The 20,902-nt window shown below is 38.9% G+C and overlaps 3 protein-coding genes and 1 long non-coding RNA gene across 4 annotated transcripts; 2 read left to right on the top strand and 2 right to left on the bottom strand.

Annotated features, from left to right (window-relative positions):
- Positions 1-1,079: 1,079 nt before the first annotated feature.
- Positions 1,080-5,339, top strand: LOC112744257 (WRKY transcription factor SUSIBA2). Its single transcript, XM_025793823.2, has 5 exons — positions 1,080-1,775; positions 1,899-2,060; positions 2,531-3,414; positions 3,512-3,670; positions 4,312-5,339. Exons 1-5 carry the CDS (start codon positions 1,425-1,427, stop codon positions 5,045-5,047), a joined length of 2,292 nt encoding a protein of 763 aa, XP_025649608.1. The 5' UTR covers positions 1,080-1,424; the 3' UTR covers positions 5,048-5,339.
- Positions 3,967-6,090, bottom strand: LOC140178417 (uncharacterized). Its single transcript, XR_011871639.1, has 2 exons — positions 5,942-6,090; positions 3,967-5,039 (listed from the first exon to the last, which is right to left on the bottom strand). It is a non-coding gene; the product is annotated as an uncharacterized lncRNA (long non-coding RNA).
- A 632-nt stretch (positions 6,091-6,722) lies between these two features.
- On the bottom strand, positions 6,723-7,566 carry LOC112744258 (protein METHYLENE BLUE SENSITIVITY 1). Its single transcript, XM_025793824.3, has one exon. It carries the CDS (start codon positions 7,371-7,373, stop codon positions 7,059-7,061), a length of 315 nt encoding a protein of 104 aa, XP_025649609.1. The 5' UTR covers positions 7,374-7,566; the 3' UTR covers positions 6,723-7,058.
- A 10,235-nt stretch (positions 7,567-17,801) lies between these two features.
- On the top strand, positions 17,802-19,109 carry LOC112743241 (uncharacterized). The gene is made up of 2 exons (XM_025792460.1): positions 17,802-18,337; positions 18,479-19,109. The coding sequence occupies exons 1-2, from the start codon at positions 17,802-17,804 to the stop codon at positions 19,107-19,109; spliced, it is 1,167 nt and encodes a 388-aa protein (XP_025648245.1).
- Positions 19,110-20,902: the final 1,793 nt, after the last annotated feature.

Here is a 20,902-nt window from a genome sequence, read left to right as displayed (position 1 = left end):
CAACGACAAAGATGATAATTAACAAATTAATTACTAGTATCTCATTGGTTATTCTTAAAAAGAAGATTAAGATAAAATAATATTAATTAACGTTATGAGATATCTAATATAAGAAATGAAGATCCGGAAATGGCTGCTGATAGATTTGATGAAAAGCAACTAAATCCCGCAAAGCAAATGCTAAAATGGGTAGGGTTTATTCACATGTGTCATTTCTTCCGATACTAATGTCACTTATTTTTGTTACAACCATTACGTGTGCTAACTACTAACACTTTTCTCTCCCTCTCATACAACTATTACTTTCACTTTCCTTCTTTAAATTATGCACCCCCCACATCAAATTATATTAGCAAACAAATAAACTAGATTTGTGCATGGACCACTAACTAACAATCATTATATATAACATTGATATTGATTCTTTACTGTTCTAGAAGACTAAAATAACCATCAATTAAGAAATGATGGGAACCTATATGGTACAAGAGTTTTAATGTTTTTGTTATCTATAAGATATATATGTGTATTAATAAGTAGTTAACATAACAAACAAAATTTAAAAGATAAATTTGTTAATGTGATAATGTATAAGTAGGTATTTTCATGAATTTTTACTATAAAATAAAAATACGAATTTGATCATGTATTATTACTTAAATGCTAAAATAATTACCTTTTACATTCGCAATATCAATAATCAATGAAAGAAAAAAAGTTGTGCTAATCTATTGGTTCAAATAAACTTTTTATTCTTATAAGATATTTTTTTAGTCATATATATTTTTTAAATTTGGTGGTGAAATTTAAAAGTTGTCTATTTTAATCTTATGATTAAAACCAAAATGGAAAATTTATTTAGAAAAAGATGAGTAATTTCTTAAAACCAAAATGGAAAATTTATTTTTTGAACTTCATTTTATTCTTTGATTCCACCAATAAAAATAAAGTCCAAATACAAATGAAATTCATTTTTAGTTTTAATTCGTTTTATTATTCATTTATTCCATAGAAAAAGCACAAGTCCCTATGTGAGTAAGTGTATATATAACTATTTAAGTATATATATAGATGAGTGAGTGGCATAAGGTGAGGACCCAAATTTGTCAATTACAAACAAGTGAAGTGTGTTTTGTGTACGTTTGTGTGTGTGGAAGAAAACAAAGATTGCATTGCAGAACACGCTTCTTCACCTTCATTGGTTTCAGCTCCACTCTCTTCCTCTTCTCTCTGGAGCTGAACCGAACCCGAACCCACCCCACCACCACCTTTCAAAAAAGATTCATACTTTTCTCATTTTCATTTCTAATTCTTAATTTTGATTCATACCCACCTAGTTTTAAGTCATTTCTGACACATAAACAACATCAAAAACATATCTTGATTAACTTTCTTCTGTGAATAGACAAAAAAAAAAAAAAACCATGGAAGATGACAACCACCGTAACAACATAGATAATAAGAACACGAACACAACCACCAACAACAACAACGTTAGTAGTAACAATTGTAGTGATTCAAAAAACATGGATTCTGATTCAAAAGGTGGAGTCTTTCCGGCTTTTCCAGCAAAGAGAAGCATAGCTGAGAGAAGGGGTTTCAATTCCAATGCAGCAAGGATCAACACAGCTAGGTTCAGAACAAACGCAATCACAACAAGCCCTTTCGCTTCTCCATCTCCATCTTCTTGTTCTGCATCACCATGCATTACTATACCCCCAGGCATTAGTCCCACTGCATTGCTTGATTCTCCGATCATGCTTCCCAATTCTCAGGTTATTTGGCTTTCTCCTTCTTTTTATATTTTTTGTTAATTTTTTCAGTGACCCTTTTGATTATTCTGTTTCAATCTGATCAAAAGATCAATTTTTTTTGGGTATGTTGTATTTTTTTTCCAGGCTATGCCTTCTCCAACTACTGGCTCATTTCATTGGCTAAGTTCTTTGCCACTTGATCAAGGGAATCTCAATGATGCTCCTGATTCTTCCCTCAAGTTTAAGAACAATGCCACCCTTGCCGATCCTAATCCTTTGCCTCCTTACTCTGCGTCTCTGAATCAGGTAATTTTCTTAAAAATTAAAATAAAATAACACTAGTATATTATGAAAAGAAACGGTGGTGTGTTGATTTCTTATCATGTGATTCAATTCTGTGTTGAATTTTCATTTTTGATGCTAATGATTTATTTCTGTTCATTTCTTTTTCTTTTTTTAATAGTTTGATTTGATACGAAGAATGAAAATCACTTTTCTTCAGTTGGATGTGGTTGATGTGAAGAGCAGCGTTTGTGTTTGGTTTACGTCCTTAATGATAAAGCATTATAGCTTACAACTTGAAATTTTTGACAATTTTGATATTAAATTTAAAAAAAAAAATCCAATTGGGCATGTGTCCAGTTCTTTTAGCTAAATCAGGATATGATTAATTGATCATCATTCTCTCATTTGTGATATGTGAAAGATTTCTAACTGTTATTTTTCTAAATTGTAATAACAATACATTTATCATATGGTAACCTTGAATTCTTTAGGTTTCTAGTAATTGGCACATGGTAAAGGGAGGAAATACAGACTGTCAATCAATTGTTCCAGTTCTGCCGCCGATAGATTTTTCGTTCCCGGAAGACTTTTCGAAAGGACAAAACGCAAAAAGTATTGAGTCCCGTTCATTCAATGATGTGAAAATGGTAAATTGTTCACTTGTTAATGTTAATAAAGTTGAGATGATGCAAATATCACGTTCCGATGAAGCTGGTGATGAAAGCACTCTGCCGAAAAATGTTACTCTTGGTGGGGATATCAGAAGGCAACCTGTTATGGAGAAAGACCAGAAGGAGACCTTGCTTGCAACTGGAGTGGTAAGGACCTCGGAGGATGGTTATAATTGGAGAAAGTATGGTCAGAAACAAGTAAAAGGTAGCGAGTATCCTAGGAGTTATTATAAATGTACTCAACCTAATTGTCAGGTCAAGAAGAAGGTGGAAAGATCCCATGATGGCCAAATAACAGAAATTATCTATAAGGGTACTCATAACCATTCAAAACCACACCTTGGTCGTCGAGCGTTAGGGCTTTCCACTGATGAGATGTCAGAGATGGGTGAAGCTGGTGAAAACTATGCTAAACTTGAAGGTCCAGGTTGGAAAAATGTTCAACCGGGAGCAAAAGACACAAAGCACAGTTTGGATTGGAAGGCTGATGGTCAGGAAAGAACATCCTCAACTTCTGTCGTGACTGAACTTTCGGATCCTATGTCGACTAACAAAGGTAAACCTTTGTGTGCCTTTGAAGCGGAAGACACTCCCGAACATTCTTCCACACTTGCCAGTAATGATGGTGATGAAGATGGAACCACTCAAGCACTAGCACCAGCTGAGGATGATGCTGAAGATGATGAATCAGATTCCAAAAGAAGGTTTTAAACTCCATCTGATATTGTTTGCAACTTTTCATGTTAGTTATAACAACTAGAAACACAACCTTTATGATTCTGCATTATTTTTCTATTGCAGGAAAAAAGAGAACTACTTGGTTGAATCAACTTTGCCTTCTAGGGCTGTTCGTGAGCCAAGAGTGGTGGTCCAAATTGAGACCGAGATTGACATACTCGATGATGGTTATCGATGGCGCAAGTATGGACAAAAGGTTGTCAAAGGAAACCCAAACCCAAGGTATCAATTCTTCCTTTGTTTATTTTTACACATTGGATATGGTTTTGTTTGTAATGTGTCTTAATATTGGATGGTTGGTAATTTCAGTTATTTCGTTGGCTTTTTAACCTGATTTAAGGAAATACACCCAAGTATACTAAGTTCTAATTTATTACAATTTGTTCCTTTTTATTTGTCACTGCACTTTTTCGTACAGTCTAACATTGTTGGATCAATGAATTTGCTTGCAATTTATAGCTTGATCCGGTGATGCACCGAAAGTGATAGTGGCAGGTAGATTAATGGGAGCGGAGTGAGTTATTGTTATTTCTGAAAGCTGTAATTTTTCATTCTTTGCCATTGTCTTTTCCTCTTTACAGGTAGAAAGTTTCCATTCTTTGTTGACGCGAGTTGCTATTGTTTGATATTGTTTGTAGATATTCACTTATGTTGGTAGTTCTGTTAAGTCTTCATTTCATTATCTGAACTGGTGCATGTTCTAAGTAGATCAATGGTTTGTTCTTCAGGTATCAATTCATTCTCTATACATTTCACTCGCATCATGCTTTTCACATTAGATCTACACTTGTAGCCGAATTGAGCAGTCATGGTATACCGATTGCGCATTTGCTCATTTGCATTTTCTCATGAATTTCCTCCAGGAGCTACTATAAATGCACAAGTGCCGGATGTCCCGTGAGGAAACACGTCGAAAGGGCTTCGCACAATACGAAATATGTAATCACTACATATGAGGGCAAACATAATCATGAAGTGCCGACGGCCAGAACCAACAATCATGTAAGCTCGAATGATGGTGGTTTACCTCCCAGTGGTCCTAATGGCCAATCAGCTCTTGCATTACCTGGCAGTGCTGTTATCCCGAAGTCTGAAAATCATCAAACTCTTACGTCTCATTTTGATCGAAAACCTGAATTCGGCAGCGACTTTCTTCGGCCGAGTTTGGTTGGAGCATTCAGCAACAATTTGAAGTTCGGTTCTTCCCCCATGTGCCAAATGAAGTATCCTTCCTTGAGTAGCACCATGCCTTACGGTTCGTTTGGACTGAATCCCGATCGCTGCACTGCCCCACAAGCTGGATCTATTCCCTCAGTGTATCCCGACTTTCCAATGCCGCTTCCCTTGAATCTTCCCTCATCCGGAAACTTCTCTCTTGCTGGACTAAACTTCAACTGTGCAAAGCCAATGAATCCAGTGCAGCCTTTCCTTTCAGGGCAACAAGTGAAGGATATTGATACTGGGTTCTTGAGGCCTAAACAGGAGCAGAAGGATGATGCAATATATGGAACATGCTTACCTCCAGTTGATCATGGAAATTCTTCATCAGCAGCACCATCATCCATTTACCAGCAAGTCATGCAAAATTTCCCTTCATAAATTTTGGTCTTAACTTCTGTTAGCAACAGCAAATTCAATTGGTTTTTTATTTAGTGTTTTTTTTTTTTTAAAGAAAGGTCATAAATTATTTAGTTTTTTTCCCCTTGGTATTTGAGGAAACAAACTGTGGTGTGCTCTTTTGCACAAATCGAACACCTGTATTTTGTAACTAGTTCTTGGTAGGTTAATTGTTTTGTTGTCCTATCATTATAGTTTACATTTTTCTCTGAATATTTATGGAACAGAGTTTAGTCTTCTTAATATAAAATTGCATACCAATATTTGTATCAAACTGTTGGTGTATAATTTTAGCTTCATTTTTCTAATTTTTATATTTGGATTTTCGCTTTGAAATGCTTGAGCTATTTAGTGTATATAAACAAAAATATAGATTCACATGAGTACATGAATGATAAGAATCAATGTATGAATGGGATCAGACACTTAGTACAGGCCCTTAGAAGCTGTTAACATTTTCATAAACCACTTCTTTTTTTTTTGTTTGTTTTTCTGATTTGGGAAGAATACATAATGCTAGAGCAGAAATGATGCAAGAGATCTTTTTCTTTTGGCCTACACTGCTAGCAACTTAGCATGTTTGATCTACTTCCTAACTTGACTTGCTTCATTTGTAAGAAAAGATAATTTAAATTGAGGTGATTAGTAAAATGATAAAATGAGAGGTTAATTATTATCTAATATGTAACTTCTATCATATGCGAACCCTATTATCTTAGTTTAAGAAATCTTTTTTTACCAACTTTCTTACTTTAGAAGAACTTAATGCGAGCCCCATCCAATTATGAAAGAGTGGAAGTTGACTTAATGAAATGTACAAGAACACTGCTTAGTTGGAAATAAAAGGTCAAACAAAATCTAATATTTCTAACATACCAGGCGTGAGACTGCAGGTGAAGGGCATGATTAGGTTAACCTTGCCCTACTCTAAATTGTAGGAAACAAGTCCCCACCAAGAAATGAAAGTCTATGCTAAAATCATTGGAATGATAAAAACCAAGTGTGATACAAGCATTTAATAGCACAAGACCCTACACAAATATAAATTCCCAACCAAATATTGTCAAAAACAGATATTGATAGGGAAAGATGCCACAAGACCCTACACAAACATAGAACCTTATTCTTATTCCAACATATCAAATTATCAATGGCACTAGAGGAGGAGAGGAAGCACTCACCATGATTCCATTCATTGACTCGAGATATTTTGATATAATAAGAATAAAAAAAAAAGACTTAGTTATCATACAAGCAAAATATTAGCCATTTAGCATTTAATTATAAAACAGATGAATCACAGAGACACCTTCAAACACACACTATATCATCTAAAAACAGTCTTAACATCAACATCACACCCGAGAAAAACAATTTAAATTTGAAGTTGAGTTCCATTGGACCAGTACTAACGTAAATGGTCCTTCAACTAATATGACCAATACTAATATAAATAGGTTATATCAAGAGTGAAAGGAGATTTTACAAGCAAATTCTCCCAAAATTCTTGTTCAATTTACACTGAAGATTTAAGCACAATGTGTTCAACCTTCATGGAAGAATTTATGTTCAAAAGGAAAAAAAAGTTGAGCATATCATTGGATTTATTAAGATCATCCACTAAAATTAAGATAAATATTATGAGGAGGACAAGAAGTTAAGCTCAAAAACATCTTAACAGCCATTATGAGTTAACTAATATACATTCCAGGCTTAGAAAAGAAGGGCCTCAAAATCAATAACCACCAAAGTTTAAATCCCTTCAAACCAAAAGAACCCTTCTCTTCACATAGTACATAGACCATTATCATCATCATCAAAGTAACTACAACCAAGATCAGGAAACACAATTAAGCTTAAGCATACCCATAATATCAAATCACTCGATATCCCCCAAAAGACACCAACTTTAAAAGAAAAAAAAATGGAAAAACAAAAAAGGTTCGATCAAAAGAGTGAGGGGGTTCCCAAATTGGAGAGATTTCATATTATTTTATTTCTTTAGGCTTCCACGAACGCCGGGTTTAGGCTTAGAGGTATCGCCGACGTGGGTGGCGTGGAGATTAACGATCTTCCCCTCCTCGAACGGAAGCTTAGGGTGCTTCGCATCGTGGTGGATCTGCATCGATTTCATGTCCGGTGCCGTCGCTTTGCAGAGCGGGCACTCAAACTTCGCGTGACCGCCCTTTTCTATCCCCGACCGGTCCGCCAAACCTGCCTTTCCTCCGCCGCGGTTGGTGGTGGCGGCGTCGACCTTCGCGGCGATCTCTTTCGCCGTGTGCTTCTTTGGCTTCGCTTTCCCTGTCATGGCGTAAAACTAGGGTTCCTTTGTTCTTTTTTTAGGGGAATCGTTCTATGCAGAATAAATCTATCGTTGTGGGTTCTTGATTGGTGATCGGATTTGTTAGAAATTAATCGGAAGTTTCGATTTTGAGTTAGATTTTTGGGGGGTGTTTTTGGAGGGCAAGGTAAACCCTAAGGATGAGAAACCCTAATTTTGGGTGCGTGGGCGTTTTGGAAGAGTGAGTTGGGTTATTAATAGGGAAAACGGATAGGAATGGAGGCTTATCTGTGAGCCATTTCGTTTTCACTGGTTTTTTTTTTTTTTTTTTATGTTTCTTTCTTTTAAAGAAGACATTTGACACGTGTTAAATTTTCATTGGATAAACTGATTGCTTCTACCAATGCCTTTAGGCCATATATCATTCACATGCCTTGTGATTAACGCAGGGTATTAGATACATAGATTCTCGCACGACCTTAATCCATAGCAATATGTAAGGGTAGTCTGATAACGAATTTTTGTTAACAAATAGTTAGTTGTTTAAAAATTTACCTAGTGTTATGATAAATATGAATGTCAATTTTTTCCGTCAAATTATTTTGGACGGTCCAAAAATTTAATTGTAGATGTAAAAAGTTTTAAGGTTGAACTGCATATTTATAACAGAAATTAATTTATTTATAAAAGTTAAAATGGTGATGTGTAATTATATTGTGTCATTGTGTGTAATTCACAAATGTAGAATTGTTAAAGTCAGTAATATGTAATATGCAGACGTTTTGACCGAGGTGAAATTAAAAAGTTGTATGTAGCTGCAAAACGCAGTTTATGTTTGGCAGGAGAGGAGAAGGAAGCCTCGAAACATGTTCCTGCTCCCTGCATGGCTAACATATCCTGCAACTTTGACCATCCTCAAAGCTCCAAAATGCAACATGCATTTAGCAGACAAAACGCAACCTGTGATTGGCAACCTCCCCACCTGCATGTGTGACACATGTAAAGGAGAGTGGTGGAGCTGGCCTTTAAAAGCAAAAGGCAGGCGTTTTCCTTTCATTTTACTTGCTGTGAGTGAGAGTTTTGAGAGTGAAAGGATTGGGGTTGAGGGTGAAAGGGAGTAAATTTGTGAGGAGGAAGATCAGTGAAGGTTTGAGACTTTATTTAGTGAAGAAGGTTCGTAATTTATTTTACCTGAAAAACACATTATTAAATATTTGAATCATTCTCAATGAGTAAGTGATTTTTTTTTTTAGTTTTATGATGAATAAATATGTTTATTTTTATGTTCTTTATTTATATGTTTTAACTATTATTATTATTATTATTATTATTATTATTATTATTATTATTATTATTATTATTATTATTATTATTATTATTATTATTATATCAATAATAGTTTTTTATCATACTAGTCATGAATTATTATTATTATTATTATTAAGTCTCGGGAAAACAAATTGTTATAAGGATGGCAGCAATACTTGTATCCGCCCGTTCCTATTCGGTCGGGGCGAATTTAAACCTGACCCGGAGCAGGGCGGGTCTGAATCGTGGTGAGTTGGGGTCGGATTCAGGCTAAATCCGTCCCTACCCGCTCCGAAGTGCATATATATATATATATAATTTTAGAAATTAGGGTTAGTTCTCACTGTCACTCCCTTTTAGTTCCCAATCCTAAAACTCACTTCGTCACTTCTTCGATTCTTCTCCAAGGACCATAGCCTCGGTTCAGCTACACCAGACCACCAATCAGTCACCGACTCGCCGTCACAGTTCGTTCTGTCGCTGTAAGCCGGTCGGCGTTGTCACAGCCGCCGTCGCTCACCAACCCTAGGAATTAGGGCTCAGATCCTCACCAGATCCCCACGTCGGCGTCGCTCTCGCTTCTCGCCGTCACTGCCTCTCCAATCTGTGGTTTCTGGTCTTTGTCGTCCCTCCTTCATCTCTCGTCGTCTCTCTGGTAACTGGTAAGCATTAAGCACTCCTCGCTGACTATTTACTGCTTCTGTGCTTCTTCAGCTTTTATTTTTAAGTTAATTTTTATGATTTATGTTTTATGTTAAAATAGTCAAGCTAAAACTAAAATTAATTTTGATGCTCAAAAGATCATTTAAAATTCAGTCCATAGAATCTTTTGACTGGGCAGATTCCTACTTCAATTTGGAAATTATGTGATAGACTTGTTTCTCTTAGAGTTCATGGAAACTCCTTTTATGGGAATGTTTCAGAACCTGCATTGCCTAACTCTTCTTTTTGTAAAAGTTTTAGTTTCTTGATTTGGGTGATAACAGATTCTTTGGGGAGTTTCCTAAGTTTGTTACTAAGTTTGGTGGGTTGAAACAACTTGATTTAGGGAACAATATGTTTGTTGGTTCAATTTCTCAAACTTAGTTGGACTAAAACTTGAAAAATTAAAGTTGTTTTGGCTTCTTTGTTGATTAGTTATATGCAGAAGAACATGAAAAAGTGCATATTTGGTTTTGATTTATCATTCTTATGCATTCTGAGTTTTGATTTTATTCTAATTTTACAATTGTTATTGAGTACTGAATGGACCCTTCAAGATCAAAGTGATTTGGTTTATGAAAGGAAACATACTCATAGTGTTCTAATTATGGAGAGAATCACAAACTGTTCTGTTTCCTTTGTTAAAAACAAAGACCAGAGCAATAAGCTTAGTGTTAATCGTGTAGAAAAGGGTTCATATATGGACATTTTTAGTAAAGAGTTCCTTTATTAAAGAGTTCCTTTGTTAAATAAATTATTTTTAATAATAATAAATAAATATTACTGTTAATATTTTTTGAATAATAATAAATAAATACCGTTTAATAATATTGCTGTTATTATTTTTTGAATAAACTATTACCTGATATTATTTAGAATTTAAATAATTATTATTTTTCTTTTTATAGGCTATAAGGAATTTGTTTCTCAGGAAACTCGATTCGCCAGATACCTTTTGTAAGACCCATAAATATTTAAAAATTATTAATAAATTATTATGATGTATTATATTTATTTAAGACTACATTTAAAATATTTTTGTATAAAAATTGAGTAAACTCTTATTTATTATTTAGAGTTCTTATAACTAAAAAATAATGAATATTTTGTATGCCTTAATTTTAATATATAGATTTTTAACCTTATTTTATAAATAAAAGAGAATTAATTTACTTATCTCTAATTTTTATTAAATTGGTATTTAATTGAAAATAACTTACAGATTGGTAATTAAAAGATATTTTTAAAGATGGATACTTTACATTTATTGGTTTTTAATTATTATTTTATCTTTTTATTTATTTTATAAAATTATATTATTACCCCTATCTTTATTAAAATTTCCTAATCTACCCCAAACCCTAACTAAATAACACCCCATCCCTCACATGTGACACTCACCATCCCTCACATGTGACACTCACTCTCTCACCCTCCTCACTCATGGTTACCCCACCCACACAATCAGCACACACACACAAACAATACACTCATTCACTAACACACACACATAGAGTTCAGTGAAAGAAAGAAGAAAAGAAAGAAAGGAGAGTGAGGGTTGCGAGAGTAGGGGGAGGATCCGAGAGAGGGAGAACGCCGGGAAAAGGGGGAGCTGTCCGCGCCACCAGACCGCTTCCAACCCGCGCCGCCACTGCGCCATGTCCTGCCGTCAAGCTTGCCTCGCCGTTCGTCCTCGTGCCGCCGTGTTCCTTGCCACCATAGTCGAGGCCACCGCGTGTCGCCGTCGCTTGTGGGAGTCGAAGAGAGACACGATCGAGAAGCCGCATCTCGTAGCCGCCATCGAAGAAAGAGGAAGAAAGTAACGTCGTTGCCGTTACTGGAAGGGAGCTCGACCATCCTTGCCGCAGGAGCTTGTCGCCGGAAGAGAGGAGATGACGACGGTGGAAGTTATCACCGCTGTTCTACCTCACTGAACGGCGCCAGAAAACCGCTGCTGCAGCCGCTGGAGGACGTCCCTACAGCTGCCATACCCTAGCCCACTCCAGTTTGGGTTCCGACTGTGGTTCGTTTATGCTGAGTCTTGTTCTTCTAAGTGTCGGAGCTACTGTCGTTGCTTCGTCTCCATGTTTCTCCTTTATTCCAGTAAGCATATCTTTTCCAAAACCTTCACCTCTAGTGTATGTCTGCTCTGTTATAAATTTGATAAAGATTTTGAGATGTTGGTAACGTAGGATCGAGTTCCGGTTTTTGCGTGTCGCGCTTAGAGTTTTGGTTGCTGCTACGGATAGTGGATAAAGCAGAGGTTGCGGCTGCCGCTGTCGCAAGCCGAGGGAAAAGGGATTGATGTGTTTTGATTTTGAGAGTTTCGATGAGTTGAGGTAGGGGTTTTTCTTAAAATCTATTTTACATTACAGAGTTGTGATAAATAAATATTGATGCAAAAAGATATATTTCTGTGATTATATTTGTCTTGTGGATGTGATGATTTGTTGGACTGGATTATTGGGCGCTTGATTGCTTGAGTCAAGTACGGTTATTGATAAGAAGTGGATTTGAAAAGTTATTTACTTGATTATTAGGAAAAGTAGTTTTTCTTGGTTTGAAGTTAAAGCGGTTTGATTTTGAGTCGGTCTGATGTTATAAATGACTTAATACTTGAGCTGGTTTGACTTTAAAAAGAGTTTTATTATTGGAATTGGTCTGGTCTGAAAATATTTGATACTGGAATTGGTTGAATTTTGGAAAGTGATTGAGATTTGAAAATGGTTTGAGAAATGTTTGGATGGGACCCGAAAAGGGTGGCAGTATTCGAGTTTTAGAGGAGATGCTGTCGAAATTTTATAAAATTAGAAGTTTCATTGAAAGTAGTTATTTTAAAAAGGTTTTAAGTATTATATGATTTAAAACTATCTCATTTATCAAAGGAAGAGTTATGTTTTGGATTGGGAATTGTTAGTGAACGGAATGGAAAGAAGGATGATTGAGAATTTTCTCTGAAATATGGTTTTTGAATGAATTTGGAAATGAGATTTGGATTAATGAATGATTATGATGTTGAGAATGTTGAGAATGTTGAGATATGATCTTTGAATTATTTATATGGCTTATGAATTTGAAATATCTGAGATACGAGGTTCCCTGGATTGAGTGCCGTGGCTTGCCACCACGTGTACCAGGTTGAAAACTCGATACTTTGTTGACCCTACGACGTAAGTGTGACCGGGCACTATATAAATTCCCGGGAATGTTACCCCATTGAGCAATATTGATTATTTGAGAAAAAGCTATGCATAGACTCTTGGGGATACACATCGGGGGACAGTCTAAGGACAATTCAGACTTGTCGGGTTGGCTGGATAACCGGCAAATGAGCCTCATCAGCCATAGGACAGGCATGCATCATATGCATTTGTATGCTTTGCTTGGGTTTGAACTTGTTTTGGTTTGCCTAATTACTAAACTGTTCTTAACTGCTACTTGAACTATTTGCTGTAACTGCTTCCTACTTGTGCTTTCCTTGTCTGTCTTGCCTGTGTTTGTCCTGGCGTGTTACATTTGAGAATGGACTTGGGTGCTGAATTAATGATTGTGTTGTTTGATTGCGTGGTTGGTTGCTGATTGAGATTTGCTTATGAGAAAAGAAAGACTTTGGATTTCTGAAAATATTGAACATTGTTTCTTTGAAAAGGTTTTGAACGATTAGCTATTGGATTTTAAAAGGATTCATAAGGCAATGATAATCACTGAATTTGAAAACAGTTTTCTTATTGAAATATCTTCTTATGACAACTTTGAAACTCCGTGGTGAGACCATGTGGTTAGGTTCTCACCCGCTACAGCTTTACCTTTTCAGGAATCGAATGAAGAAGCATTAAGAAGAGTTAAACTCCGTTTAGTTTTATATGTTGTATTAACTAGATTATTTTCTTCCCTCGTCTTTGTTATTACAATTTTTGCAAGAGGGATAAGAGTTGTATGATTTATATATATTATATTATAAGATATTATGTAAGAAGTCTTATATATGAATCTATGCCTGCTTGTTTTTCTTAAGATAAAGTATTTATTTCCGGTTTTCAAAGAAATCAACGATACAGTGGCGAGTCACAGGCTCCTATTTTAGTATTTAGTATGTAAAGTAGTCGTAATACTTCTTGCTATCAGAGTAGCGCAGCCGGAAGCGTGACTTCTGATAGTGAGGGTGTTACACCTTTAACGAGGTAGCTACAGGTGTTTACTGGGTTTCAACACGTTTCACGAGTAGGCGAAATGAAAAGCCATTTTGCACTACTGAGTGTATTGGTAGAATGGTTGAGGCTGGAAACTCACACGTTTCACCTTCCAGTTGGGAAAATGATGGTGACGCTGGAAGACGTTACGCATCCGCCTCATTCTGTACCGTCGGATTGCCTGCCAAGTCTCTGTCATCGTCATCGTTTTCGTCATCGACTTCATAGTTGGCTTCAAACTCCTATTCACTGTTGTTGTTATCTTCTTCCTAATCTATATCCCCGAGTTCATTAACGTTGACATCGTCGCCAACCGCATCCATCCCCGTATGCTATTCAAACTCAACGTACAGTTCTATCATCAGCACGTGAAAATCGGGTTTGTTGATAAATATAGAACATCCGCTGCATGCATGCGTCGTCAGTGATGGACATTAGTTGAAACTGTATCATTCCACCAAATACTTATACATGATTTCTATACAAAATATTGCTCATCCTTTTCGAAATGTGACTTTGTATGTTCTCACAAAAACTATTTTGCAACTTTACAAAACTCATGGTACATGGAATAGCAAATGAAAACGGACATTCACATACAAAAGTCACTCTTTCGTGTGTGTTTGGTATAATCTCACCGTTAAAATACACTCGCATATTTGCAATACCTTATATAACTTCAACCTCACCTAATCTGACTTTTTTGACAATATTAAATGCCAAAAAAACTCACTACGTATCATTCAAATATGGAAGAAAGAGTAATAGGAGTAGAAGTGAAGTGAGGATACTAGCACGAGTCTCGTTTCATATTTATAGGCAAGGCTCTTGTTTAAAATATTTTTTTATTCAAATCGCAGGCTGGGTTTTGCAGCTTCCAAAAATTTTTCTGACCCACGAAAAACACAGCCTTCGTTTTGGAGTTTCCAAAAAAAAACAAAAAACCCATTCCTAAATGCAACCTGCGTTTTGGGCCACAAAAAAAAATAAAAAAAAAAACGCCCATTTCCAAACGCAACCTGCGTTTTGGGCTAAAAAGAAAGAATAAAAATATTTCGAATTTTGAAACATGTTAAACGTTGCCTGCGTTTAGTGAATTTCAGAAATAAAAAAAAAATTAAAAATCTAACACGCAGGTTACGATTTCATCTAACACCATAGCAGTGAATATTTTTGCTAAGCCTCCATTTCATGGTGTTACACCATACTTTTTTCCATTTGCAAAAAAATGAGCCCATTTATGAAGCTACGAAAAGAAAATATTTTTACATGTATAAATAGAAAAGGTGTAGCATGTGAATTACACACAATCAATAAAATTCTCTATTTCTCTTTTATATTAAAATACTCTTTTCTTTCTCTCTTATATATATAATTTCTATTATATTGAGATATTAATTATGGTAAATATTAATACTAGAGTCTTCTACTTCTATTTTTTTATTTTATATTTATTCTTATTTATTTATTTTACAACACGTTATCAGCACGATACTCTGATAAAATTTTAGGAAGACTCAGATAACAAATTTTTATTATGTCAAAACTCTCTCATCTTGAATTTAATGCTCTTGATATATCTGGAAATAACTATTTATCATGGATACTAGATGCTAAAATCCATCTTGATTCAATGGATCTTGGAGATACCATTAAGACTGAAAATAATGCATCCCAGAAGGATAAAGCCAAAGCCATGATCTTCCTTCATCGCCATCTTGACGAAGGATTGAAAAATGAATATCTCACATTAAAAGATCCTGCAGATCTATGGAAAGACCTTGAAGAAATGTACAATCTTCAAAAGACAGTGATACTTCCTCAAGCCCGATATGAATGGACGCACTTGCGTCTACAAGATTTTAAATCCATAAATGAATATAATTCAGAATGTTTCGAATCACCTCACGAATGAAATTATGTGGGGAAAAGATAACTGATAATGACATGTTAGAGAAAACTTTCTTGACATTCCATGCATTGAATGTGCTCCTGCAGCAGCAGTATCGAAAAAAATGATTTAAAAAATATTCTGAGTTAATTTCTTACCTTCTTGTTGTTGAACGCAACAATGAGTTGCTTTTAAAAAATCATTAAGCGCGCCCAGTTAGCGCCGCTCCATCTCCTGAAGCAAATATGGCAAATCATTACCCTAGAAGAGGTAAATGGCAAGGTTTTAGTAACAAGAAAAATTATGGAAGGAAGAAGAATTATGTTCACAAGAAAGGATCTCACCAGAAGTGGGATAAAGAAAGAAACACTGGGCAAAATAAATCAACAGAGGATAAATGTTTCCGTTGTGGTGGAAAGGGCCATTGGTCGCGTACCTGTCGTACCCCAAGGCACCTAGTCAATCTTTATCAAGCATCTTTGAAAAAGGACGACAAAGGGAAAGAGATGAATTTCGTTTCAAATGATGCTGAAAATTCCACCACTCATTATGATGTATCTGATTTGTTTGAAGATCCTGAAGGAAATATTGGTTATTTGATAAATGATAGAATAGTTTGATATGTGAGATTGTTAAGTATTCATGTAAATAAATAATGCAAAAAACTTATTGTTAAGTTTTATTTTGGGAAAAAAACCATAATAAGCCAATGCCAGGCCAAATTTACGTATATAAGCCAAAACCAAAATTGTTTCAGTAATCAGCCAAAGCATATATTAATATAATTCGAACCAGAGTGGTTCGAACTGCATTCATTAATAATTCGAACCAAAGCAGTTCGAATTATAAATAAAGAGATCTAACTAAATCGAACCAGGTTGGTTCGAACTAGCAACGCATGCTGGTTCGAATTACAGAGAGAGAAGCTGCATCAAGTAATTCGAACCAGGTTGGTTCGAATTACACAATCCCTAAATCGATGAAGGCTGATTCGAATTAGTGGGAGACAGAGCAGTATATATATGGTTGTAAACGTGAGTTGCTCTCATTAGAGGGTGTAAGATGGCTAGTGAGGAGAGTTTTGTTGTTTTGGTTCACCACAGAGGATCCATTAAGAGGAAAACTTGTTCCGGTGTGAAGTTCACAGATAAGGATCCTCTCTGTATTGTCGTGAGTCCAACGACGAGCTATGATGACCTTGTTAGATCTGTGCTGATGAAACTTGGTCTGGAAGGTGCGAAGCGGGTTAAGAAGTTTTTCTATCGCATTCCAATCACGGTCCTCCAGGATACCCTGAAGTATGATTGTTTCACGATTGGTAGTGATGAGGACTTGCAAGTCATGTTTCTTTGTCGGCGGCAGTTTCCGGAGGTGAGGACACCAGAATTGTTGGCAAAGCTGGATGATGTGGTATCCAGCTCAGGGGGTTCGAACCGGAATACCACCACTTTAGCCACGGCAGCCGGTTCTAGTTCCAGGCCTGCCGTCGCTTTTTCCTCCGTCCCTGTGTACGAGCCAGCGGTCCAACCTGTCGCCTCCCCGTCTTTTGCTGTTGATCTCAATGGCAGCGTAGGCGACGAGGTAGGATCATTTGATATTCTGCCGAACGCTTTACAGGGCGTTCCACCGCTTGGCGTCGGAGACGGATTATTGGGTGATGCAGAGGAGGATGACGTCGAGCCGGATATGATTGAGGATGACAGCGGCGATGATATTGGAGCGAGTGAGCCTGCATTGGTGGTCGGTGGTTCTAGTTCTGGCACACAGTAGTATCCACCACATTTTTCCTCTTTGGACCTGGATGCCATGAGGCAGGAGGGGGTTTCTGGGCACTCTGTTGGATTCGGAGCTAGAGATGCGGAAGGGACTGCTGGTCTGACAGAGTTCCAGGTTGGTCAGCAATTTCAGGATAAAGATGAGGCCCTATTAAGTGTGAAGACTTATAGCATCCGGCGAGGGGTACAGTACAAGGTAGTGGAGTCTGATTATCGCCGGTATGTGGGCAAGTGTTCTGAGTTTGGGAATGGGTGCACATGGTTGATTCGACTGAGTCTCCGGCAGCGCAAGGGCATTTGGGAGGTCAAACGGTACAATGGACCTCACACTTGTCTGGCCACCTCCATCTCGAGTGACCACAGGAGTTTGGATTATCATGTGATTTCGGCGTTCATTATGCCAATGGTTAGGGCTGATGCATCCGTCAGCATCAAGGTGCTCCTAAATGCCACAGCAGCACACTTTGGGTTTAGACCGACGTACAGGAGGGTCTGGTTGGCGAAGCAGAAGGCTATTGCCCTCATCTACGGTGACTGGGATGAGTCATACAATGAGCTCCTCATGTGGGTGTTGGGAGTCCAGTTGACGATGGCTGGTACAGTTGCAGTCCTACGGACGAGCCTCGTTCGAGTTGGTGGACAAGTAGACGAGTCTCAAGCTTATTTTCACAGACTTTTCTGGACATTTCCATCTTGTATCGAGGCATTCCGACATTGCAAGCCGCTAGTTAGTATTGACGGCACCCATCTGTATGGTAAGTACGGGGGAACGTTGCTCATCGCGATTGCACAGGATGGGAACTCCAACATTCTACCTGTTGCATTTGCACTAGTAGAGGGTGAGAATGCAGAGTCTTGGACATTCTTTCTCTCCCACCTTCGAGAGCACGTGACACCGCAGCAGAGTCTTCTGGTTATATCGGACAGGCATAACGGCATCAAGGCTGCGCTTGAGGCTCCTGACGAAGGTTGGTTACCTCCATCTGCATACCGTGCATTCTGCATTCGACACGTAGCGGTTAATTTTGCCCTGACCTTCAAGGGCAAAGATGCACGGAGGCTTCTTGTGAATGCGGCATATGCCAAGATCGAGGTTGAGTTTGACTACTGGTTTGATATTCTGCGGTTTGAAGACCCAGCGATGTGTGAGTGGACGAACCGGATTGATTATTCCTTGTGGACTCAGCATTGTGATGAGGGGCGGAGATTCGGTCACATGACGATGAATATCTCTGAGTGTGTGAACTCAATCCTCAAGGGTGTCAGAAACCTCCCTGTATGCTCCCTCGTGAAGGCAACATATGGAAGGCTTGCGGAACTCTTTGTTCGCAAGGGGAGAGAGGCGGAGGCCCAGATGGAAACCGGACAACAATTCAGTCAGCACTTGGTAAAGTGTATTGAGGCCAACTTGAAGATGGACAGGTGCTTCATGGTGACGTTGTATGACAGGGATAACTCCGAGTTCACCGTAGCAGAGACCACTCCGACTGGTTCTTTCTCATTGGGTAGCTACAGAGTTTCGCTTGCCTCTCAGACATGTGACTGCGGGTACTTCCAGGCGCTTCATTTCCCGTGTCAACACGCACTTGCATGTTGTGCCTACTCACGGGTTACCTGGACCGCTTATGTTCACAGCGTGTATCGGATTAGTTCGGTATTCAGTGTGTATCGGATGGGTTTCACCCCTCCGATTCCGGAGGGTTTCTGGCCACCATACGACGGGCCCACTGTTATACCTGACCCTGACAAGAGGCATGCGAGAGAGGGTCGTCTGAGGTCCACTAGGATACGGACAAATATTGACGAGGCAGATCCGAACCGGCCAAAGAGATGTGGCCTATGTCGCCAACCCGGACACACACGTTGGAGTTGCCCACAGCTTGGAGGGGGCCATTAGTAGCCATGTTCTTAGTGTTGGTAGTTATTTTATTTAAGTTTCCTTGTTCGATGTTGTAATTGGGCACTCATGTAATTTGTTGATCTTTCTGCGTTGTATTGTGCATGCTGTGTTAACTAATGAATATGCTATGTTTCAGTTTGCGTCTAACTACAAGTCCCACAAATGGAAAGGCTAAAAAAAAATCTACATATTAAAGTAAACATGGCTAAAATAACAACAAAAGTACATGAATGAACTAACACCCGTTTTCAAAGTACAATATGATGAAGTAACAACAAAAGTAAACATGGCTAAAATAACAACAAAAGTACACACGGCTATCATACATGAATGAACTGGAAGATCCAACATACACTAAACATGAATCATCTAAACAGATGCGAGCCCGTAAAGCAACGACGGGGTACCCGTGTCCTATGACCTCTGCGGATAAGCGGCTCCTCGTCCTCGATCTCATCCTCCTCATCATCCGGGGCAGGCTGTGCCGGTGACGTCGGATGGACCGGTGCTGCAGACGGACCGGCAACAGAAACTGATGCAGCAGTGTAGGCAGATGGTGGGGTACCTCCCAAAGCAAAATGGTCAGCAACTGATGTCGTAGAAGGCTCGTTTAGATCAACATCTAAAGGTGCCTGTGTGCCGGAGGTCTGACCACGCCTCCGGGCCGACACGTCCTCCTGCATGATGGCAGTAATCTCGTCTAAAAAGTGTGAACCCCCAAAGTCCGCATCAAGCGTATCTGAGGCAAGGAAGTCTGCCCACTGTGATCCCGAACTAACCCATGGGGTACTCTCCTGCAGAGTCTGGTCATGGGCGGGTACACCAACGAAGTAATCTCCAAGAGGCCCCGACCCAAGTCCAGCGTCACCAGTATCAGCCCCATCACCCATACCTGACCCATACCACTCACCTCCCTGTCCACCACCATGGCCACTAACACCAGCAACTGCAACAGCTCCTGCACCATCCCTGCCAACCGGCCCATGCTGATCGTCATCATGGTCGTCCCCCGCACAACGAGGGTGGTCCACTGCAGCACGCCCTCTCCGTCTCGCTCCCTGGTCTCGTCGTCCGCCTCCAGCGGGACCGGCATCGTCATCCTCCTCCATAGCCTGATCAAGCCACCTCCAATCACGCTAGCTCCGTCGTGTCCTCACACGAGCTCTCCTCTCAACCCGACGCCTGTCTGACACGTCCTCAACACGATCCATGTCAGGAACTCGCTCAGCACCCCGCTGTGATGCAGCAACCGGAATAGGAACGGCTCTCAGATCCCCCAAAGACATCTCCGGAGACAAGAACCTCTTCCCATGCTGACTCCACCACTCCAGGAACTCATGCGACGGTCCAGGGTCGGCAACAACATCAAACCTCAGCACGGTCTCCGCACGGGACTCCCAATGGAGATGCCATTGCTGCAAGTGGTACGGGAACCATCGATCGCCGCCTCTGCCATCCTTCGACATCAGAAAGTCGATGTTCAGGGCGGGATGTGGTCGGGACTGGACCCCGCCGAACTGTGGAAGAACCCTATCGACCTGATGCCACTCTATGACGGCAAAGTATATCAGTGACGTCACAGACCGCCACAAAGCCATATGTCAAGGCTCTAAAGCCTCTGGATGCACAACCTGAAGTACGTCGGGGCTGTTATACGGCATCCAGATAAACTGCACAGAGAAACTCAACATTGTCATGGCAACTCCTGGACGCAATTCATAAAGTGTGGTTAATTAAAGCAACTTAGTAAGTTGCGTACTCACCTTCCTGTCCTGTAACCTGTCTATCCT

The sequence above is a fragment of the Arachis hypogaea genome, chromosome 14, assembly GCF_003086295.3.
Source record: "Arachis hypogaea cultivar Tifrunner chromosome 14, arahy.Tifrunner.gnm2.J5K5, whole genome shotgun sequence".
Classification (NCBI taxonomy): domain Eukaryota; kingdom Viridiplantae; phylum Streptophyta; class Magnoliopsida; order Fabales; family Fabaceae; genus Arachis; species Arachis hypogaea.
Note: the sequence above shows the minus strand (reverse complement) of the source record. Positions and strands in the feature narration are given on the sequence as shown.